Genomic DNA, 24412 nt, shown 5'->3' on the forward strand with positions numbered 1-24412 from the left:
TCATTCCAGCCTCATGACATCTCACCAATGACAACTGTCACTTTCATGTCACCTTTGGGGAATCAGAAACTGTGAGAGAACATGTGCCTTCCCCAAAGTCACAGTTAACGTTGAAGCTGGGCCTGTCTGTGTGGGCCCAGGTCCTCAGACACATATCCTTAAAGCACATCTTGTTTATAACCATCACCAATTATCCACAGTTACCATGAAAATCGGATTGCTTTCCCAAAGTACCTGACTATTTATTGGAATGAAAACACACGCCACTCACTCGCTGTTTCAGGCACAGCCATGTCCATTTTCCCGTGTCCATTTTCTCAACGGGACTCCACACTCCTAGGGACTGGGAGTGTCAGGGACTTTTCAAGCTTTTCATACAGACAGGAAAACTGAGGCTCAAAGAGGAAATGTGACTTGCCCAAGGTCACACAGCTAGAAACAGTGCAGTCAAAACTAGACCTCCTGAGAGACCCCGAGCCCTGCCCCTGTGCTCTGCTGCCTCTTCAATAAATAAGTGAGCAAAATAAATAAATAAAGGTTCCAAGGCAATCCCAAGGAGTCCTCCCAACTTCAGAAGGAGCTCTGGTACCAGACTGGCATCATGACCTTCTTGGCAGGGTGGCAAGGCTCATGGCTGGCTTTCCTGGGTCACATAGTCTGTTTTTGGAAAGCTTCTGGGCTCGCCAGGGGGCCAGCAGCCCTGCTGTGTCTCCTTACTCCAGCATCCTTACTCAGGGGCTGCAAACTGCCTTTGTTTGAAGACAGATCTCAAATGCAGTAGAGGGAAGCAGGGACCAGCCCTGGGCCCCAGTGACTAGTAGCCATCTTGGCACAAGGACCTAGACTCCTGCAAGATCTCTGAGACCTTGGCATGAGGCAGAAGCCACCTGTGGGCAGATGGGTTCCACAGTCTACTTCCTGCCAGCCCAGAGGTAGGCAAGACCTAAAGTATCACCCCAGGGCCAACTTGGCTAGCTAACATTCAGCGTGAGGGATCTTCCTCACGATTCATTGTTTATTTTAGTCCCCTGAAGAAGCTGCTGGTCCACGGTCATGCAGCTGAACACAGAGATGCCAGCCCAGGCCCCTGTTCTCTGGGTCTGTAGTTAAAAATTAGCAGCAAATGCAGATATGTAAGTCCTAAGGCTGGGCCAGTGTCTATGCCCAAAGGCTACCTAAAGGGTAGTGTGCTAACACAGACAACCATAGTTTGTCTGGCCTGTCAGCACACTAGTGAGCAGCAAGGAGCAATGGCTTGGCCACTGCAGATAGCCCAGGGGACACAGATGTGTTTGTCAAGAAGAGGGAGGTGTCTGCTGATGGATAGCAGAGGCACCCCACAGGAGGTGCAGATTCAGTGTCTCAGTCCCTTTTGCCCCATGGTTCTGAATTAGTTGGTGATCATTCAGGGTGGTATGTACCTCAAGATCTACCCTGTCCAAATTGGGGAGCATCTCTACATGACAACATTAAACCTGGCTCCCGCTCCCTCCTTTCTTTCTTGGGCCCTCCCTGTTCTCTGCATGAGGCTAGCCTCTCCCCCTGGACATCCAGGCTGCTTAGACATCAGCCTGGCAACCTTACCACATCCAGAAAACCCTGAAGTTCTCCCAAACACAGGTCCTTCCGGTCCAGGACCCAGGCCTGAGGAGTAAGGCCTCTGTCTACCCTCCAGCCCGGCTGGAATCTTCAGGGCCCCTCTCAGAGGAACCAATCACAACCTCCCACATACTGGACACTAGCCCAGCAAGATGGCCTTTTCCTGTCCTGCAGGGCCTGGCTAGCCGGCCACAGTGGGTTTGTAGAAAAAGGCCCACACATTTCTTTGGCTCCTGGGCCCTCCTGGTGCAGACAGGAGAGCAGGCATGCTGGAATACGAAGAACCCTTAGCCTGGGTCATTCCTCTACCTGCAGGCTGGAGATCAGCGGCAGAGTGGCCAGCTTAGAGTCAAAGCTAGCCAGGAGGCCACCAGGGGCTGCCCCATAGTCCTGAGGGGCAAGTTCCTGGGCAAAATTCCAATTCTCTGTGCCTAGATCTCCACAGCTAACCACACCCAGGAGTGACCATCCTTCAGCCAGCTGACTCCATTGCCTACTTAGGGGCCCTGCTGGTGCTGGGGTCATCCCTTGGGACTCCTGTTTCAAATAACCCTTGGCCAGAGCTGGTGGAGGCCAAGCTAACTCAGCCTGTAGGCACACCCCAAGTTTAGGGTCAGAGTCATCTGCCAAGGGAATCTCTTTGTCCAAGTGTCCGGCTGGGTCTACTGCCTCTTCCTTCCATCTGGCCTGTTTCTGGTAGCCCTGGGACGTCACCACGACTTGGTCTTTCTCCTCCAGGACTCCAGGTTCTAGGAGATGGACATGGCCCAAGGCAGAGCCACTCTGTGTGTCCTCAGCCTGCTCCGGAGAGCTCTGGACTAAGTGAACGTCGCTGTCATCCTGGCCCTGACTGGTGTATCCAAGCTGCTGCTTCCACCCGGGCCCCATGCTGGAATGTAAGCTGGGTTCCTGCAGGCAGATCCCGCTGTCTGTGTTGTCGGCACAGCTGTCCCGTAGCTCAGGAGGCTCTTCCTTCCCCAGTGTCCCTTGTCCCTGGGGGAGGGAGCCAGGGAGGAGAAACTGGGACTCCTCAGTCTGCAGTGATGGCTTGCCGCTGCCGAAGCCACTGTCCGTGCTGCCGTGCAGGTCCGAGTCTTTCAGCTCTGGTGACACCTTCCGGAAGGCCTCCAAGTCCAGGATGTGAACAGTGTTGAGAGTTTCTGGGCAGAGAGGGTGGACCGGGAAGAAGTTGTGGGACTTCTCAAGGACCTGGGAGGAGAGAGAGGTAGGGTGAGTGCGATGACTGTCGTGATCAATGTGACTATATTGAGAACCACCATGTGGTTTCATAAAGTATGTCTATAAGAAGGATGTTTTGAGAAAGGTTAAACCGAGCTTGGGAGACTTACCCTGAATATGACACTATCCCATGGGCTGGAGTCCTGGGATGAATAAAGACAAGAACGTGAGCTGAGCACCGGCCTTGACCTCTCTGCGGCCCGACTGTAGCAAAGCGACCAGCTGCCGCGTGCTCCTTCTGCGGAGCTTTCCCTGCCATGGTGGCCTTGCACCCTCGAACCGTGAGCCACAACAAAACCTGCCCTCCCTCAAGTGGCTTCTGCCAGGCACTGGCTTTTGTCACAGACTAATACAGTGAGAGGTGTGGCCGACGGCAAGGGCCCTCCTCGGGTGCCAGGTGAGGAACTGTGGGGGAGGTGTAGAGTGGGTGCAGAGCCCAGGCAGCCTGCACGGTGCTCTCCAGCTCCGTGCTGGCATTAGAATTTTCTCCCAAGGGTACTTCGTGGTTTGGCCCAGGCAGGTGTATAGGAAGCTAGTGTTCCCGGGGCCAGATGTCATGGGGTCTTGCCGAAACTGGAGAAAGCTCTCAGATGCTCCGCTCATGAAGCTCTCTGCCATCGGGGTGAGGCTTGAAAAGCCAAGCCCATGCAGAAGTGTATTTCAAACTATTTTTTGACAATGACCCCAAGTAAGAAGTAGATGCTAAGTAAGCACCTGTGTGTGTAGCGCATGGGAGTGACTGAAGCTAGAGTCACAGAGAATCAGTATCTGTGTACTACAGTGCGTTCTCATTTTATCCCACCCCACCCCATCCCATCTTTCTATCCTGCTGTCCTTTGAATTTTGTAGCTTGCAGCCAAGGGCCTGCTCTCCTTAGTTGCTAAGGGTCCTGGGGAAGTCACCTGACACTTTTCAGTTCGTTCCTCTGCTCTGTCCACGGTGGTGTCCTTCCTGTCCTGAACATGGCAAGAGCAGCCCTGTCACAGGACCTTTGCACATGCTAACTACTCTGCTAGGAATACTCTTAGCACTCCATATGTCTGTGTCCTCCTCCTTGTCCAGCTCAGACACCACCTCTTCAGAGAGACTTTGCCAGCACCCAGGCCAAACCAACTCTGCAGCCATTTTCTCCATGCTTCCTTCCATCCTTCTTCCTAAACTTAGTTTCTATATGTGCTGGCTGGTCTTATGCTGACTGGACACCCAAACTAGAGTTATCTGAAAGGAGGGAGCCTTAATTGAGAAAATGCCTCCATAAGATCTAGCTGTAAGGTATTTTCTTTATTAGTAATTGATAGGGGGAGGGCCCAGTCCATCGTGGGTGGTGCCGTCCCTGGGCTGGTGGTCCTGGGTACTATAAGAAAGCAGACTGAGCAAGCCAGGGGAGCAAGCCAGTAAGCTGTGTTTCTCCATGGCCTCTGCATCAGCTCCTGCCTCTGGGATCCTGCCCTGTTTGAGTTAGTGTCCTGGCTTCCTTTGATGATGAATAGCAGTATGGAAGGCCAAATGAACCCTTTCCTTCCCAAATTGCATTTTGGTCATGGCCTTCCACTGCAGCCATAGAAACTCTAACTAAGACACTATAATATGAACTCTAGAGGCAGGAACCATCCAGTCTTATTCATCACTCTAAGAGCCTAAGTTGAGCTGGCACTAGTCAGGTTTGTTGACTGACTGACTGACTGACTCTGCCGCACCTCATTTCCTCGATGCTTAATGACTCCGATGCAATTCCTGTTGGTTGTGTTCCTGTTACTATGTCCACCGTGGCCAACCAGGTCCCTAGCAGCCACAGTGATTAGTGATGAAGGATGTATCTTTTAGCAGCTTGACACTAAGCCAATATCCTTTTTCTAAGCTTTAGTTTCTCAAGCATAGCTGGACTTCATGACAGCATGTGACTTCTCATGGTGAAGCATGTACAGTGCTTGGACCATTCGGGTTACGTGGAGGACACTCGACAGGTATATGCTGAGTTGAACTGTGCTCCCTGGTGAGCCTATAGGAATATCATTACCCCTATGTCCTAGAGGAGAAACCCGAAGCTCAGAGAGGTTAGATGATACCCCTGGAGTCACCAGCAACAAAGGACAAACCTGGAGTCATACACAGCTATCTGGATTTGAGGTCCCCAGCTTGCTTAATAGAACCAACTTCAATGGCCTGCTGGATGCTCAGCTCAAATCAGCAGACGGTTCAGAGTAAACTCAGGAACGGGCCAGGGCTCTCACACACGAGTTAGCCCCACAGACAGGAGCACTGCTAAGAGGAACTGTGCTATTTAAATCCGAGGGGAAAAGCTCTCAAGAGAACAGCAAGGCTGTGACTCACAGATTCAGAAGGAATCAACAAGCAGCCGCCTGTCATTTCTGGGCATTTGGTAATCTCTAATCTCTGCCTATTTCATGGCTTTACATTAAAGTGGCCTTTCACACCAGGCTGGCACTGGCTCCCATCAAGTCCCAGGAACCCCTCGAGGCCACATTAGTCAGTTTCCTCCCTGACAGAACTTGCAGGCAGGGAGGATGTTCTGTAGCTAGCTCAAACACCGCTCCTCCCTGACCCTCTCCAGGCACAGGGCTACCTTCTCCCACTTCCACAGGGCCGGGCTCAGTAGTGTGGTTCACTCATCCCCAAGCCACCAGCATGGGGACGGCTGGCCCTGCACAGAGTATGAGCTAAAGTGCCCGTGGAACACGGGAGCACAGAGAAAGACAATGAGGACAAACTTCAGCTAGACAGAGGAAGAACTAGCAAACCCTCTGTAAGGGCTTGTTCTACCGTCTTTTCCTCCGTAGTTCCTTATCAGTTGTGTTCTTGTCTAGGCAAAGGCCAGGCCGTCCCATCCTTACACACACATACATTCATTCTCTCTCTCTCTCTCTCTCTCTCTCTCTCTCTCTCTCTCTCTCTCTCTCTGTGTGTGTGTGTGTGTGTGTGTGTGTGTCCTTACCTTTCCTAGAGACTCCAAGACTCCTCTATAGATTTCTCAGTGCTTGTCCAACTAGGTCCATATATATCTCTATCTATCTATCTGTCTGTCTGTCTGTCTGTTTCTGTCTCTCTCTCTCTATCTCTCTCTCTGTCTGTCTCTCTCTATCTCTCTATCTCTATCTATCTATCTATCTGTCTATCTATCTATCTATCTATCTATCTATCTATCTATCTATAGTCTGCAGCCATCTATCATACATTAATAGTGCGTATATTATCCAGGGTCCAGGGGCTGACACAGCCTGAGGCCAGGCCAGGGACAAGCAGAGGTTTAGGGACTACTACTCATCCTTGTAGAATGGCTTCTAGAGGCTGGTTTGCCACACATGCCTCCATCTGAGAGGGGAAAGAGGCCCTGGCCTCCCCTGGAGGCCTTTCCTCTCTGGGTCAGCTCTCCACACTGCTTCCCCTCCTCTGTGACCACTGTAGTCCTTCTTTCTGTCTTGTAGAGACTCATCCTTCAGCAGCACCGGGATAGGACGATGCAAAACCTGCCCTACAACTCCTCCCGACGGTGTGACCCCGTGCAAGCAACCTCTCGGTCCTCACTGATAAAATGAGGACAACAGCCAGGACCAGTTCATGATGCACAGTGGCTGGTCCACAGCCGTTGTGTAGATGACAAAGGTGTGCTGACTCAGTGTGTGTGCGCCTGCGTGTGCATGTGGTCTCGGGGCTACTCAGAGGTCCTGTTCCCCAGACTGGGTTTAGTGTTTGCTTGCCCTCTGCATTGCTGGATGAGGCTGCCCTGACCATGCAGGAATGTAGGAAGGACAGAGCACTCACCAGGACTGCAGGTAACTTCCCAGGGCGCCGGATGTAGTGCTGGAGAGCCAGGCAGGCCAGGACTCCGATGAGTATCAGGATAGACGTGAAGAGAATGCTGAGGTTGGTCACAGTGAAATCTGCAGATCCAGAAAGATGTGTTTGTGGCGCATAAGGCACAGTCCCCAGAGAGCCCTTGGCTATGATCAGGACACACTCAGAGAATGGCTCCGGGTCATCCCCACAGGGATGGGTCACAGCCCTAGAGGTATCTAAGTTCCTAGAAACGTTCAGCCGTCACCAGTTCCTTCAGTAGCACACTGGCTCTGCCTCTAGCTGACTACCACGATGGCCAACGAAACACTGAGGCAGGACGAAACAGTAGGTAAGTGCTGTGGGATGTTCTGTATGGCAAATGTGTTGCTAATTAGTCAATAAATAAAACACTGATTGGCCATTGGCTAGGCAGGAAGTGTAGGCGGGACAAGGAGGAGAATAAAGCTGGGAAGTGGAAGGCTGAGTCAGAGAGACACTGCCAGCCGCCACGATGACAAACAGCATGTGAAGATGCCAGTAAGCCACGAACCATGTGGCAAGGTATAGATTTATAGAAATGGATTAATTTAAGCTGTAAGAACAGTTAGCAAGAAGCCTGCCATGGCCATACAGTTTGTAAGCAATATAAGTCTCTGTGTTTACTTGGTCGGGTCTGAGCGGCTGTGGGACTAGCAGGTGAGAGAGATTTGCCCTGACTGTGGGCCAGGCAGGAAAACTCAAGCTACAGGTAAGAGTGGAGACTGAGGCAGCTGCACCTGGATTCAATCCCAGCTGTACCTCTTACTAGCTGTGGGACTGTGGACAAAATAATGAATCCATCTGAGTCCCACTGTCCACACATACAGTGGGGAAAGTTACAGTACCACCTCAGGATGGCTGTCAAACATCTAACTTGTATTACCTGACCCTAGGAACTGTCTCAGGAGGTTAATGCCAGCATCACCCCCACTTTACATGTTGAGATCTTGAGGCCCGGAGACACTAAGTCACTTGACCAAGGTCACATGTAAGCAACAAAGCTGATATTCAAAGAAACCTTTTGGATGACGAAAATACCAGCAGCACTTAAAGCGGCCGGCCAGCATACACTTGGTGACTCATTCTGCGCTGGGACTTCCGTGACAACGAGCTGCATTGCAATTTATTACAAATCTAGGAAGAATCCCTTTCACGTCTGCTGGACAGGGCACTCCAAGGGCATACCCTGGGTACAACGTGGACCCTTAAATTAGCTGCCCTGGGTTGCTAGCTGTGGATCCCTCTGGGCCATCAGCAGGTTGAAAGGCTCCCAAGGGCGAGACACAACTTCTGCCCTTGCTAGTCATCTGGGAACGTGCCCTGGGCCCCTGGCTGAGGGCCTGGAATGGATTTTTGCTGACTCCAGCAGCTCCATCAAGGAACCAGTTCAGCATTTCTTCTTCTAGGACACTTGGGGCAGGGAGGAGCCCTTCCCACAAGGGCCCTGAGGAGGAACAGCCCCAAACAGGACCAGATACGAAGTTGTCTCCTGGAGATTTCACACAGTTCTGACAACAGACCAACAGGAGAGACTGAGGCTGAAATAATGATGGTGACTGGCACCATGGTGGGTGGGGCCACACACCCTGACCTGGCCTGCTTGGTCCTGCATCCTCTTTAGACCTGAACATCATGTTAATATCAATGCCCTTAATAGACTAATACCTTAATAACAGGACAGGGCCCCCAGTCCTGTTTGTTCCTTCTCCCCATGTGGCCACACTGATAAACTTCCCTTACTTCGCCTTTCAATCCGAGTCTCCGATTAAACTACTGAGGGTGGCTGATCTTGTTGGGGCGCAGTAGGGGCCAGGCTCTGCTGAGAGCACTGGAAACAATTCTAACAAGTTGTGGCCCAGAGAAGAGGCACATCTTGGATGCCAGCTCGCCCAGCAAGTAACCGTGCACAGAAAGAAGAGGGCGAATAACCCCTTACGGCTGCTGCAACTATGCTGTTCTGGAGACGGGTTTTTAATCGTCCCACTTCAGCCACGACCATCCGCTTTTTATCTCTATTTGGTGAAGCAGAGAAATTAGTATTTGGACCTTGGTTTGGATTCTTAGCAAAGTTTCGACCCTTGGTAAATTTCTCCTGGGTTGCTGAAACCTGGGCTTTGATTTCCTCTCGATTAAGAGGTCCTTTGATCTCTCTCTCTCTCTCTCTCTCTCTCTCTCTCTCTCTCTCTCTCTCTCTCTCTCTGTGTGTGTGTGTGTGTGTGTGTGTGTGGTTTTATGTGTAGTATGGTGTTATGGTGTTTCATGTTTGTGCTGTACATGCATGTGTGTGTGGGATGCATGTACAGGCCAAAGGTCAACATTAGTGTCTCTCCTTGGCCATGCCTGTGCTCCATTTTTTTCTTTTGGGACAGGGAGGGTCTCATTGCATAACATTGCTGGCCTGGAACTCACTCTGTAGACCAGGCTGTCCTGGAACACACAGAGATCTACCTGCTTCTGCCTCCCGAGTGCTGGGATTAAAGGTGTGCACCATGGTGCCTGGTTTTCCACCTAAGTTTTTGAGACAGGGTCTCTCACTGAACCGGGAGCTCACTGATTTGGCTAGGTGGTCAGTGAGACACAGTCAGCCTATTTCTGGCCCCTCTCCTGAGGAGGGGGGTTGGGGTTATAGAAACACACACCATGCCCGGCTTTTACATGGGTTTTGGAGATTTGAACTCACCTCCTCATGCTTGTGGGGCAAGTATTGTATGGACTGAGCCATCTTCCTACTTCCTTGAAGCCTTTTGGATTTGTGAATCATTGTTGGTGATCATTAGATAATTGTGTTTTGGAGTTCTTTTGAATTGTTACAGTTCTTTTTTTTTTTTTTTTTAAGATTTATTTATTTATTTTGTACACAGAAGAGAGCACCAGATCTCATTACAGATGGTTGTGAGCCACCATGTGGGTGCTGGGAATTGAACTCAGGACCTCTTGAAGAGCAGTCAGTGCTCTTAACCTCTGAGCCATCTCTCCAGACCCAAATTGTTACAGTTCTGCTGGACTATTTTGGGGCTTCATGTCATTTATAGGACAAGCCTTAAACTAGTTAGATAACATAGAAGTTGTCAGGACTCAGCTGAGCCACTGGGGTTCTGTTTTGAAAGTGTATGTGCACATGAGACAGACAAACACGCATGCTGGGATGTCACTGTGATTGGCATAGCCATAAAGTATTCAGATTTTACTCTCGTTATCTCCTATGATAATTACTTTTTTAACTTAAGATAATTGTAAGCAGGATGGGGCAACTTCTCCCATGGGTTGTGTTAAGAATGGTGGGCTCTATGTAGAAGCTCTGGGCCCAGTGTGGGCACCAGCCACCCTGAGCATGGCTTTCTTGATGGTTCTGGACAGTTCCAGCACCCTCTGTTTGCGGTCTGGGCCACTCACATTGCTCCGTGAGACGTAAACACTGCTCCTCTGACCACTCTGCTCTGTTATTTCGGGTTTCCACCGAGGGCTTCACCTTGATACAAAACTCTCCCTTCTCTCTGGGGACTTTGAAGGTGAAGTTCTCGTAATTCACTGTCATGGTTGTGTTCTGACATGGAAACAAGAACAACAGTAAACAATCCTTTCACGCAAAAGAGCTGCACAGAAGCCGCCAGTGGGAGGGGCCGCCAGAGGGAGGGGCCGCCAGTGGGAGGGGCCGCCAGTGGGAGGGGCCTCGTTTTGGTTTTCTGCTGGAGCCCAGGGCCCTGAGATGCTAGACAGTGGCTGTTGCTAGGTGAGCCCGTCTGGGGGAGTGGGGCGCTCTAGAGAGGACTCTGCCAAACATCTTCAGTCATCTTTTCTAAGATAACAAATCCCGTGACTGCCAGCACAGCCCATCATCTCTGTAACCACCCGATCTAATTTTGCTCTAATCTCTCTCTCTCTCTCTCTCTCTCTCTCTCTCTCTCTCTCTCTCTCTCTCTCTCCTCTCTCTCTCTCTCTTTCTCTCTCTCTCTGTGTGTGTGTTATCTGTCTGTCTGATGTGTATTGCATGCACATGTATGGAAGTCAGAGAACAATCGGATATCAGTCTTCATCTCCCACTCTGTTGAGACAAGGTCTCTGTGTTGCTTGCCATGGGCTACTCCAGTCCAGCTGGCCTAAAGCTTCCTCAGAGCCTCTCCTGTTCCCAGCTTCCATCTTATTGTCGAAGCAACGGATTACAAGCGTGTGCTACTGAGTCTGGCTTTGTGCGGGTGGTGGGGATTTGAACTCAGAACCTCAAGCTGGTGCCCAGAAAGCTTGTTATCTGCTTGGCCATCTCCCCAGCCCACTCCTTTTATTTTAATAGAGCCAAGGGAGTCTTTTATAAAAGTAGAAGCTCTTCCCAGAAGGAACTAGAAACAACTAAGGTAAGAGCATTTGATGGAGTTCGGACTACAGAGGCTGGGTGCTAGTGTACCTTTCAGCTTCCTTTTCCTATCTACACGCTGGAAGAAAAATACTCAAGAGTAGCTGGCACTTGCCTTGTGCACGGCTGGTGATGGGCGTGTTCTTCTCACTGTCTCCTGGGAGTACAGTTTGAGAGCTCTGAATATGTCAGTTCCCTCCTGACTCTCCCCATAACCTCTTTTTCCTGTGTATGCCCAGCTTCCCAGTGGACATGACAGTGATTTCAATCTAGGTGGCCCTGGCCTGGTGGCCTTGGGGAACTTCATACCTTTTCCTCCTGAAATTTTCGGATGGAAATCATGTATTTGCGGTAATTCTTGAAGATCTGTACGTACTCATCACCTGCAGGGACTATCTGGGGCCTGGGGGGATGGATTGTCCCAAAGATGAAGCCGTCAGTTACCTTCAGTGTCACGCTACCAACTGTCAGAATCACTGAGAGAGAGAGGGGGGAGCAAAGGCATGAGGCTGAGGACTAGGGATAACATCCATAGCCTGACTCCAGGGTCAAAGCTTACCCACTCTAAAACCTAGGCCTTGGGTTTACAGCTCTACCCGACACAAGAACTTCATAGGGAATGTGTTACAGATGCTATGGGTCTTCTAGCACTCGGGGCATCTGCATTTCTCAGCCTGGGCCCTGGAAATACAAATTTTAAAGCTACTTCCTAGGATATGCTTTCTGTAGGCAGCTGAGCCTGAGCATATGAGCTTGCATTTGGGAACCAGTGACCTTCCCAGTATCACCTCTAGCTCTGAATCCTACAGAATAAGCCCACCTTGTACCCAGACCCTGTACAGGCCCAGTGTGGTTAGCAGAATTTCACTGTGGCCCGGTTGACTCCTTTGGGACGTCCCAGAAATTGTCGTGATTTTTCTTTTCTTCAGTATATCTTCTAGCTTCAAAGGCAAGACCCAGAAGATACACCCCTATGAGGGGCCAGGCCTCATCTGAATTCTGCCTCTACCTGCTTTAAAATCTCAGATAGCTTCAGATCTGTTGAGGCAACCAGCTCCCTAGCCAGGAGGTCTGGTGATGTGAGAAGCCGTGAGAACAGACAGAAAAGCCCTAGGCTGGAGTTCCTGACTGGAAGGGTCCCAGAAGGCCATGCTGTAGGTCTGGGGGGGGGGGGGGCAAAGCACCTTCATCCACTGTGAAGCGGGTCTCCGTGAGGGTCCAGTTGGAGTACCGGCTGTTGTCTACTGCTCGAACTCTGGCCCGGTAGCCATAGCTGTGGTAGAGGTCCAGGGTAAACTTGGTGAGATCACAGGACAATGTCCCGGCCTTTCCACAGATGGGGATGTCTTTCCAGATCTTGGTTCCGTACCTGAGGAGACACCAGGGCAGGCACTGGGGAGGCAGCTTGAACCAAACCTCTCTCCTTTAAGAAGGAAGGTAAAGGCCAGGATACAACGTTCTCATAACGGCAGAAAAGGAGCCGTCCTCAGGGCCCTAGTCCTGGGCGGCTAATTGCAAGAGCCTCCCTCTTCCTTGGTCAAGGTCCCTCTTGACATCCATGGTCTAGAAGACTCCTGGGTGGGAATCTAAGGAGCTAATCCACAAGAATGTGTTAGCCCACTCTGGAACCCCCTCTCTTCCTTTCTTCCTAGTTACATTTGTGAATACTTCTCCAGAATTCTAGGAAGCCCTCAGAGCCAATAGCTGTCTGCCTTAAGGACCCCAGCCCACTGCTCAACTTACGGGACATTCAAACAAGTATGTGTCAGAGTCCCTTCTGGTCTCATTTCAATAGTAAAGCAGCCACCTAGTCCCTCCCCCACCCCCTCTGGTCCACCTACGCCCTCTTTCCTTACCTCTTGAGTTCCACTTCATAGTAGGTACTCTCCGACTGCTCTGGGATAGGTGTCCAGCGGAGGATGTGTTGGAAAAATCTGGCTTCAAACCACACAGACAGAGGGCTGGGCAGCTCTGTTCCTGGTGGGGGGGGGGGAGAATGTCAACATTAGAGAAAGCACAGTCGTCCTCAGTGACCAGGAAGAAGGTGGTGACGGTGGGAAGGGTTATAATCCACATACTGGGCACTGCGTTCCATTTAGTGATCACAGCAGCTCTGGGCTCCAGACACACGCCAAATTTACTAAAGAAGACACAGAAGCCCCGAGAGTCAAATGACGTGCCCAAGGCCAGTGGAGTTAGTGAGGGGCACAGCGGGGACCTATACCCAGGATGTGTTTGATTCCAAAGCTGGCATCCTGTCCTACACTGTGCAGGATCAGAAGCCCCCTGAGGTGCTGACAAGGGCAACTTCAGTCAGAAACATTCCAGGAAGACAGCCAGGAGTGAGGGGTATGTGAGTGAGCGGTGAGTTCTCAGATGAGCCAGTCCCTGGCTCTGCCCAATCCCTGTCCGTGTTCTAGCACCATCCCAGTGCTAAGTTCTCATCCCAGCCCTGTCCCAAAGCCACGGCCCCTGGCCTTTTCTGGATGTGCAGACACCCTGCTCATTGACATCACTCTGCTTTTCTACACAGACATCTTGGGATCCGGGGCACAGGGCTCTCCCCAGTCCCTAGTTTCTAGCTATAATCAGATGCCTAGGCGAGCCTTGAAGTAGAGTCAGAAGGAATGAATGAACTGTGGCTCCAGACCTCCTCACAGAGGTCTTTAAGGCAAGAAACTCAAGCCAGGCGCGGTGGTGGCGCATGCCTTTAATCCCAGCACTCGGGAGGCAGAGCTAGGCGGATTGTGAGTTCGAGGCCAGCCTGGGCTACAGAGTGAGTTTCAGGAAAGGCGCAAAGCAACACAGAGAAACACTGTCTCAAAAAAAAACCAAGAAAAAAGAAAAAGAAAAAAAGAAAAAGAAAAGAAAAAGAAAAGAAGAAACAAGAAACTCAGTAGTGAACCATCTACATCCTTCCATTCCCTCAACACAACACTATCTGAAGAGCAGATAGCTGGAGCCCCGAACTAGCACGTTGCCAATACCACCCTGGGCAAACCTCTGTCTTTTCTGTAACAACACAATGAATTCTGCTGATGAAGGTTGCTATTTGAATTCTGTCAGGTTAAGAGTATGCAAGGCCAGTAGCCCTTGTTCCTCTCCAGCCTTCTTGACCCTTTAAGACGTCTCCTCTTGAAGGCAGCCCTGCACCCACTTCCCCTCTTCTCAAAACTATCCGCTCACCAGTCATGTTTCTTTTTGAGTGACTCCGTCATTCTCAGAAAATACACTTGTCCCTGCCCCCTTGGCTCTCTTTTGTGAACTGTCTTTGAATCTCAAGACTGTGTTTCAGTTGCAAAACTCTTGAGAGGGTGAGTGAAAAACTCAAGCCATGTTTGTGGTGTTTGGGTCGGTCGCACATCCCCAATGTGGCTGTAGATCACATGACTGGCTGTGTGGCTTTTACTTCGAATTTTGGAGTCCTGTAGACGTGTTTTGGGTCGCGGTCTCCATGCCTCTATGCCACTTGGTCCCTCTAACTCACCACCTTTTCATCTCTCTCCTGGGCTACTGGACCCTAGCCTGAGCTGAAGGGTAGGTAAAGTGGGAGAGGGGGTAGGTGGCAGCCGGCATGAGCTGAGGGCTAAAAACTAACTGGGATGGTGGGGGAGGGGGGAGGCCTGGGGGGGGGCGAGTTGGTAGGGGTCGGAGAGAGGAGCCGAAGAAGTGACAGGCTGATGGAAGAATCAGAGCCTCAGAAAAGCAAGGGCTAAAGTTATGGTTTGCTGTGAGGTGGGTGGGTGATGGGTTTGGGAACAAGGGTGCCGGATGGGACTTATAGACCCGACACATCCTTCGATGGCCAGTCCCGAACAGCCACGGTTAAGTTTAGCCGCCTCCATTTACACAACAGGTGAACCCGAGACCCAATTTTGCCAGCGCGAAGGAGCCGGGGCTGGGAACCGCGGAGGTCCGGAGAGGGCGACCCAAGCCGGTTCTCCGCGGACTGTGAACTTCAAAGCAACAGAGCGAGGGCTGGGGACCCTACCGTGTGTGCAGAAGCCCTGGCTCAGCCTGGCGAGCGCGGAGAGGAGCAGGAGCAAATGCGGCAGCATCCTGGGCGCACATCGGCATCGTCCGCCGGAGCCGGCCTTGGCGCCTCCGGCTGCGGCGGGGAGAGTTGAAGACTGTCGTCGGATCTGCCTGGCCAGCAGGACCGCCGTCTGAGGCCCCGCCCTCATTCCGTCTCGAGGCCCCGCCCTCCTTCCGGGGAGTTTGGAAACCTCAATAGGCTAGATCTGGCCCTGGAGAATCGCCTGAGTTTTTTTTTGTTTTTGTTTTTGTTTTGTTTTGTTTTGTTTTTTTTTGGAGCTGAGGATCGAACCCAGGGCCTTGCACTTGCTAGGCAAGTGCTCTACCACTGAGCTAAATCCCCAACCCCTTCGCCTGAGGTTTTTGTCTCAAGGTGAAAGTAGAGCTTGGCTCCCAACACCATCGGGGCAGCCTGGCCGTGTGTGTGGGGTGTGTGTGTGTGTGTGTGTGTGTGTGTGTGTGTGTGTGTGTGTGTGTGTTAACGGTGCAGGTGGCCAGGGACAACTTCGCCCATTGGGTGAGTGCGGCAGCTTGTTGAGAGTGAGCAAATTTTATGCTGTCGTTGGGAGCAGAGCTGTAGCGGCCAGCGAGGCCAGGAACTGGCAGACTGTGCCAGGCCCACAGCACAGGTGTGCGAGGACCTTTGTGCGAGTCCTGGGGTTGCCCTCCGACCTCCATGCAGGGCTCTCAGCTAAACCAACAGCGAGAGACTGTCCCCTACCTGACTTCACACTTTTGGTGGGAGTCCACAACACCCTCAGGCCTTTTAGGTTGTTCTTGTCTTAAATCTGCAGGCCAGAGGTGGTAATAAGCCTGATGAGGGACCCGATATCACCCCAGTGTCTCTTCAGTGGTCAAGACTTCTGTCTGCCTTCCAGTTTCGCCAAAGATGTGACTGTGTGAGAGACCAAGCTTTGTCCACCTCACTTACTGGCAGTGTGAGCGTGGCACTTAGCTGATTTCCGGGTGGATCTGGACTGGATTTAATTGTGATGTGCACAGTGCCTGTGGGTCAGTCCATCTGCCAGGCACATATACATACTGTCCTGGAAACGGTGTTTTTGTTCTGGGAGGGCACAGAAGCTAAAGAAGGCCTGGAGTCACTAGGATGTCCTTGCTCTTAGAAGTCACTTCCCACTCCTCTCAGTGCCTGCTGGTCACACTGAAGACACTACTCTGTGGAGGGAGCAAGCACGGGCAACCTTCAGTCTGCAAGCTGCATGAGCCTCGGTGTACCTCCCAATTCTGCCTCACATGAAACTGGAAACTTACTTAAAACAGAACAAGATATGAGATATTTGCTAAGGGTTATTTTTTTTTCTTTCTTCCTGGCAAGTGGATTAGGTGCTTCTCCAGTGTGAACTTCATAGATGACGAAGTCCTGTCACTATGTCAAAAGTTTGGACACCCCTCTACCTGGAGAAAGGGGCTCCTACTCGGGGCTGTGGGACACGAGCCCTGTGTACATGACCTGGGAGCTAATGACGTGTCACCCCCATGGGCTTTGTTTAAACACCATGGCGATGGATAGTGCTATGCCCGGTGGCCTGGACGGAGAGTGTGCCAAGTGGGCGGGATCCTGTTCTCTGCCTGAGGGTGCTCATGAAAAAGGTGCTTGGCAGTGAGGGCCAGGCTGCCCTCGCTACATGGCTAGTTGGGGATATTAATGTGTAAACCACAACTTCCAACACACACACACACACACACACACACACACACACACACACACACACACGGTCAGTCAGGACCACCCTCAGGGGACAGCCTTGTTACCACACCCTCACATCAGCTAAGTCACAAAGCTTCAGGCTTTTTAATGTGTGAAGATTTTTTTTTAAAACTGTTGTTTTTGCACAGTCCCTCCACTGGTAAAGAATATACATGGCTTGGGAGTACCCGGGCATGACGCAAGTGCCTATGCGTAACTTCCTTGTTCCTAATAACCTTTCTAAAAAGAGAGCACCGTGATGATGTTCCTTCCTCAGTTGCCTTTCTTTTAGTTTTCGGTTGAGTTACCAGAATTTTAAAGCCTCCCTCCACGACTATTCCGAAGGATGATCGTGATTGTTCATTCATATACTAACATTTACAGTCACAGCTGAGGCTGGGAAAAATGAAAGGATCTAGCCCCAACCAGATCCTTTCCTTGAGAAACCACCTGGCTAGAGACAGAAAGTGAAAAGAGATTTTTAACAGTTTCTGGTAAGGAAAGTGCTAACAAGCAGATGCAGGGTGGAGAATAGGGAGGGCTTCCTGGAGGAGGTGGCCTTTTAGCTGAGACTTGAGAGTTGGGTTGGTGGTAGGTGAGTAGCAGATGGATAGGAAGGGATTTGTATTCTTGGAGATGAGGGTCTATAGTTTGAGGGACTCACATAGTTTGACGCCTTGCTCAGCTCAGAATCAGCTTTGAGTGCAGGCTATTCCCTATCCCTCTTTCCTCCACAGCAACCAGGAGAGAGGCTGTATCAGGCATACAATTATCACACCTTAGAACAGTAAAAATATTTAGAAGGATCCACATGCATGCTGTTTTGTGTTGAGGAGCCTGTTCTTTGGATCTGACAAATCCACTGTGAGGTTCTGCAATTAACGGATGACAAAAAAACCCAGAATTTTCGTATACTCGAACTCGGGGTGCATCAAGGACTCCACAAAACACTTCACAGCATAGCAGGGATCAGCCAGATGCAGAACAATCCCCTTTCCCTTTCCTGGGAACATGGGACAACAGTCTCCCAATGAGTGAGTGGAAAATACCATCAGATTTTAACCCATGTAAAGGGGCAGCAGTGGATGCCACCTCCAGGCCTTGCCTCTGCTTCTGCCTGTGCTGTTCTGTCAGCCACCCAGAGGGCCCCAGCAGTCAGTCTTTTGCCGATGGGAGCACAAGAGCAGAGGGAAGAGAGGACTTTTCACTCAGTAAGCAGCAAAGCTGAGGTCAGCCCTGGGCTGTTTGATTCTAGAACTCCTGTATCTCCCGTTTTGGCAATGGTACCTTCGAATCTTGGAAGGATCCTTGTAAAGTACACTATCAAGAGAGTTGAAAGAGAATGAGAGTGTGGGGGGAGGAGGAGGAGGAGGAGGAGGAGGGCAGCTTGGGGCAGAGAGGAAGGTATTATGGTGAGCCCAGGAAACCAATGGGAGTGGCTAGGTAGACATCTTGCTCCCAAGGCAATTCTTAGGAGAGTCTTAGGGCACATTTGAAGTCTGGATGGCTCCACTGTCTCACATCCACTCCACTCCATCTGGGTCTCTGTGGTGCTGCATCTACACGGACTGCACAGGGGGTGGCCAGTCAGCTGAGCAGCAGGAAACAGTGCTCCACAGGCACGGTTTGTCTCGGGTCTAGTGTTTGGGGAAGTTCCAGGCCTTGTGATCACTCTGACAGAGGCGCACATAACAGAGAAACCCAGAACCACGGACTCTGAGATAGAGACAGAAAAGAGGAAGCTGCCTGGAGAAACTTGGCAGTCCTGGGGGTAAGAAGGGTTTCAAGTGCAGGGTACGGGGCCTCCCAAGGCTTAGCCCATGCTCCAGGCCTGCTCAGTCCAGCCCCGGTCCCAGGAGGAACCTTCTGAAAGTATCTGTAGAAACTAATTCATGACCACTCCCTTTCGCTCTCTGCCCAACACCTTCCTGGTTAAGTATGACGGGGCTCAGAAGAGATGTGCTCTGAACAGTGGCTTGAACTTGAATACAGCACTACGGTGCGGCTGCATGCACTTCAGCTGGGTAGCCAAGGAGCATCCTTGAAGTTGTAGACAGGAGTAGATGTGCATTTTAACTAGAATAGGAGCACAGAATGTGGAGGTGGGTAATTGGTGACTTGTTCACTCAGCAGAATTCAAACCATGCTTTCCAGACTCAAGTTCTCCTGCCTGTCATGTCTCAGCAGCTCGGCTTGGGGAACTCTGTGGTTACGGTAGCTTGTCCTGCCCGCCAGCTTGGAGGAAAGGGAGAGAAATGCTGGTCTTCCAGGTGAAGGTGGTTGCTCTTGGTGAGTCCTTGGAGCAGCAGACTCAGACTAAGAGCCTTCTCACTCCTGCAGTCCGCCTAGGAATCTGCTCTTGATGGACACTCAAAGTGGAGCCCATGGGCCTTTGAAATGGGAAGCCTCATTCTAGCTTGTCCACTACCAGCTTTGTGGTCTTAGCCCAAGGCCTCGGGCCTCTATTAGCCACTGCATGACTGAAACCATTGTAACCTTGCTGGGCTATTGGAAGGCTGGACACAGAAACATGGGGACTACTGATGCAGCCTTCCTGGTGGAATGGATGTGGTCAGTAGAAACAGCCAGCAGGACCTGCCACCACCTGCTATATAGATAAAGTCTGCTCCTTGTCCCTCAGCCTGGTTTTGTGTGGCTTCTCTCTGGCTGTAGTGTGTGCAATGCATGACAGGGGCCTGTGTTCTTGGGATACTTTGCTTCATCAGAGTGATTTTTAGGAGCATCATTTTAATAGGAGAGGGTATGGGCCTATCCACCATCCTTCCTTATGAACTCAGATGTAAACAACTGAGCACAGATCATACACAGAAATATCCCAGTCATTTAAAAGAAGAGTATGTCTTCCTTTTACAACCCAGATGGCCCTGACTTCTCCTGTTTTTGAGGGTGTCATTTCCTCTTTCTTCTAAAATAACAGCATCCCCGACCCCTATCTTCCAAATGAAGGAAGTTGATCTGTTGCTGGGTTTCCAGACTGCAGCCTCTCCCCCAGCGCCCCCGCAGCAGGCTCACAGCACATGTCTCTGTCTCACATGGAGACCTCTGAGCTGCAGCAGCCTGCTTCAGGCATGTACCCAGACACGATGCACTTTAAAATGCTGTGGGACATGTGCAGATATCAAAAGTATCAAGATATTATTATTTATAACTGCTTCAGGACATGGCAATTATAATCATATTGAAGTAATAGTTATATTGCTTCAGGACAGACACTGGGAGGGCCACCAGCTCAGCTCCATTCTACACTGGGCAGTCTGTACAGTGGGACAGGCCAGCACTCCAACTTTTCCAGGCCTCTCCACAAAGGAGGAGGGCCTTTTCTCTGTTCTCTGAACCCACTTGTTTTTATTTATTTCCTTTATCTCAAGATGATTCACAGAGGAAACCTCACCATCCTTTAAGAGGAATTCCCAGCTGTGGTACAGTGGTGTGATTTCCACTCCAGTGGACCACACAAGACACACATTGCCTTCACTCTAAATAATACTAGGTGGGACAGAAGTTGTGGCCCAGATGGTGGCATGTGAGGCCTTTCCCTCAGGGTTCCTCTGGGGAGAGGAAGAGACCAGGTCAGCATGCATGGGGTCTCTCTACACTTCTGTGAACTGTACTCATGTTACCAATCAGCTGGCTGGAGTAGGCGAGGACTGGCTATTTTGTTATAGACCTGTGTCTTTAAGTGCCAAAATCGTATGAGCTGAGCTAATATATTCAGAGGCTTACAGCTCCAAGCCTTTAGAGCTGGAAGTTCATTGTTCTAGGCTCTAGAGCAGTGGTTCCCAACCTGTGAGTCTTGACCCCCCACAGGGATCATATATCAGATATTTACATTACAATTCATAACAGTAGCAAAATTATGGTTACGAAGGTGTAACAAAATAATTTTGTGGTTGGAGGTCACCACAACATGAGGAACTGTATTAAAAAGAGTCACAACATTAGGAAGGTTGGGAACCACTGTCCTAGAGACTGGAGGTTCATGGCCCTAGGTGCTCAGGTAGGAGGCCTGTTGCGTTGGGCTTTGACTGCCAATGGCCTGGTCCCTGGCAGCTAGTGCAGGCCTTGGCTCTTAGCGGTGTCAGTCAGTAGTAACCTGTGTTGGAACTCTGAAGCTTCGGGTTTGGGGGACCCATGATTCCTAGCATTGGCTAATGTCACAGCTCTTGAGCCTTATATATTAAGACCCTTAGCCCTCTATTTCCATATCCGGTGTCAAGACCTTTGACTCTTAGGGCTTGGCAGCTCCCTGGAGCTCCTTCAATGACCCACTGTCCTTTGACTTCAGATCCTTAGAGCTTTCTCTCTACCTCCACTGTATTTCATTGCTTACGCTGCTTCTGCTCTCCACTGTCTCTGCTCCTAGCTGTTCTCTGGAATTCTTCAGACACTCAGTTTCTGTCACTGCTGTTGATGTTACCACCGGCCCCTCTGCCATAACTGCTGTGCCACCACCACCAAGGCACTGGTCGTTCCCACTGGTACTCCGATGACTCTTCCTCGCACTACCAGCTCAGCCCACTTCTGGTGACAAGAATCAAGAGTTGGCAAAGGTCAGTCCAGAAACGTCTTTTGTTGGGCATCGTGTTTTGTTGGGCATTGTGTTGCAGCATCAGAAGCCCAGGAGATTATTTCCCAGCCCACTCAAAAGTCAGCCAAAAAGCGTGTTTCCATAGCCAGAAGTGGGGTATGGAGAAGTAGTTTTTTACTAATCACGGCATAGACATTCATGCAAATGAAAAATTATGGGCCACCAAGGGAAATATTACTCCTCTGACCTGAGTGAAACCTGCTGCTAGAGTTTACCAACACTTCTGAGAGCATAAAAGATGGGGTTGAGTTGTTTCAAATAGTCATGGCCGGAACAGCACTTTCTGAAGTCAAACGGTACTTTGGCGAGAAAGAACTTTGGTTGTAGTGTTGCTTCTTCGAGGTACCTGTGGTGTTCAAAAGAGCCAGGATACTATGAGACCAGCCAGCCAGCTTTCCAAAGAGGAATGCTTGGATAATAGGAAGCCAGGAATAAGGGAAGGGCCCACAGCCCTGCTTCTGATGGTTTTAATAATCCACACAAAGCATTAAAAAGAGTGTTTTAACTAATGACTTAACAAAAGCTCAACACAGAACTAATAGTACTAGCAGCATTTAACATGTTTAATTCTGTTTAACAATGGTTGGCAGCATTTAACTCTGGCTTCCATGTCCCATTGATTAGTTTCATCCAGCTTAAGCACAGTGATCGGAAGACGTGCATCAACCCAAGTTCAGCCTTAGGAAATCATTTCTCTATCTTTTCTAAGCAAAGATGCTTCCCCAATCACAGCACAGCCATTCATGCAAATGAAGGTTTGCATTTGTACCAATCACAGGCCAAGGAGACACTCCATTGGTTTGCATTTGTACCAATCACAGGCCAAGGGGACACTCCCTCGTCCCTGCTGAACCAAACATGCAGCACTTCAGTTTGGACTCACTGCGGATAGCCAAAGCTTCTTTCAAACAACAGGCCTGTACTTTTTAAAATTTGGACATAACCAAGAAAGTTCAACCAGAAAACAGGGAGACTCCTACCTAGAAACAGATGGTACCAGTATGTAATGCAGAAAGTACATGTAACCCCTTGAATTACAGATTTTTGGCTTAAAGAATTTAAAGGTCTGTGTTCTTCCACACCCTTGATAGCAGTGAGAATGCTGGATGGGAAGACCCAAGACTGGGGTTCAATTCCAGGCCTGTCGGCTGTCATCTGTGACTTTGGTTGACTTACAGATTTCTCAGATCCCAGGATTCTTAGCTGTAAAATGTATATGACAACACTTCTTGCCACCTATCAGGATGAAAGTGAGCAAATATTTGTTAGATACCCTTGCCTAGGCACAGCGGGATTAAAAAATGAGTCAGGCATCAGTACTTCTGGGGGATTTAGACCTCCAACAAATAACAATACAATACAAGAGCTTAGATGAAAGTGTTATGCTCATGTGAGGCCTTGACACTCCTGTGATTATTGTTCATACAGATTGGGTCTTTTTTTTCCAGTCCAGTGTGGACCAAGTACAGTCTCTCACATTTGGACATCTCATTTCCAGGGCCTCAATCCTCAGGAGCCCTGCTAGGATGCCAAGTCATCTGTCCTGGTTCATCACTCCTCCTAGGACATTTTGAAAGTACCATTTTAACTTTTTCACAGAATCAATGGCAAATACAAGAAATGGTAACTGGAGGCTGGCCAGGGAGGGCGGTGAGAAGCATGGTATAGCCAGCAGTTGAGTGCGTGGGAGAAGGGCATGGAAGAGGGAAGCTAAGACCTCAGGGTAGACTTGAAGCGCTTATCATTTGTCAGAAAACGAAACTCAGAGAAGAAGAGCTGTCTTAAGACAATGGCAGGTTCACACCTCACCCTCAGAGTCATTCTGTGGCATCTTGACCTTTGGAGACAGAAGAACAGCCAGCCACAGCCTTCTCGCCTTCTTTCCCCAAACGTTTAAAACAGGGAGACACCTTCATTGTTTTGGAAGGAGTGGATGTGTCCCACTGGTATCTTGGTAACCAGTAGCAAATGGCCTTCCTGTACGCACTGTCCTGCCCCAGGCCTTCTTCTCAGGACGTCAAAGAAACAAGTGGAAAGTTACCAGGGCCCATGAACGAAAAATGAGCTTGGGGGGGGGGGGTGCAGTTCTTTAGCATTCTTGTATGTGGTGAGGCCACTTTTACACTTCTTAAAACTTTTAAAATTTTGATGAATGCTCAAAACCCATAAAAATTCTTGGATCTAGGAAGCCATAAACACACACACACACACACACACACACACACACACACACACACATCAAGTGTTCAGAAATACGTAGCTATTTTACCAATACTCTGATACAAGGTCTGACATTTCAGAGAGATGACTCCTGCTTAATTCTATAAACTGTGGAAAGTCTAAAGTGCACTTTGGAGAGCTGGGAGTTCTCAGAGGCAGTCACTACTGTGCCTCATTTATAAATGACAGGAGAAGTGATTACTGGGTGCTTGCCCATTGGCTATCCTAGGACATGCTTCCTGTCTCCCAACATGACAAGATCCTTCTGGTTGCTTGACTTCTGTCACAGTGTGATCCTGAGCTCATGATTCAATTCCTTTCCCCTCTCCACTGAATTTTCCTCCACAGGAAACTCTAATCATTACATATTAAAGCCTAAGTCAGCAGCACAACTCTTCTGGGGTCCTGGTTGGATGGCAGGACCTATGCCTTCCTCGCAGCATTCTTCCCTACCAGGTGAATAGCTCCACTAGGCAAACTCATCTATGTGTCAGGCATTGTACATAACAGCTGGGTATAAAAATAGGACGGGGTCTGTGCCTGTTTAGCTGAAAGCAATGGGAAAAGAACCTCACATTACTGCACTGGGTAACTTGCTATAACTACTTCATCTGCCCATTTTAAAGCAGAGAAAACTGAGTCTTTCTCTGCTTTCTAAGCCTAGGTCCACATGGCTCCACCTCTCTCATGCTAGCCACAGACAAAAAGTCACCGATAGGGCAATTCCAGTCATAGGCTAGCTGGGAGTCTGGCAGGCGAGGACCCAGCTATGGGGCCTGTGATCAGGTATTTGGGGTCGTCTGTCTCCCTGCGAGGGGCC

At 50.0% G+C, this 24412-nt stretch overlaps 1 protein-coding gene across 1 annotated transcript; it reads right to left on the reverse strand.

The window, feature by feature from the left end:
- Positions 1 to 688: 688 nt before the first annotated feature.
- Il10ra (interleukin 10 receptor subunit alpha) lies at positions 689 to 15165 on the reverse strand. Its single transcript, XM_059266881.1, has 7 exons — positions 15012 to 15165; positions 12877 to 12997; positions 12205 to 12389; positions 11330 to 11496; positions 10066 to 10216; positions 6619 to 6737; positions 689 to 2808 (listed from the first exon to the last, which is right to left on the reverse strand). Exons 1-7 carry the CDS (start codon positions 15076 to 15078, stop codon positions 1897 to 1899), a joined length of 1722 nt encoding a protein of 573 aa, XP_059122864.1. The 5' UTR covers positions 15079 to 15165; the 3' UTR covers positions 689 to 1896.
- Positions 15166 to 24412: the final 9247 nt, after the last annotated feature.

Source organism: Peromyscus eremicus, chromosome 7, assembly GCF_949786415.1.
Source record: "Peromyscus eremicus chromosome 7, PerEre_H2_v1, whole genome shotgun sequence".
Lineage (NCBI taxonomy): Eukaryota > Metazoa > Chordata > Mammalia > Rodentia > Cricetidae > Peromyscus > Peromyscus eremicus.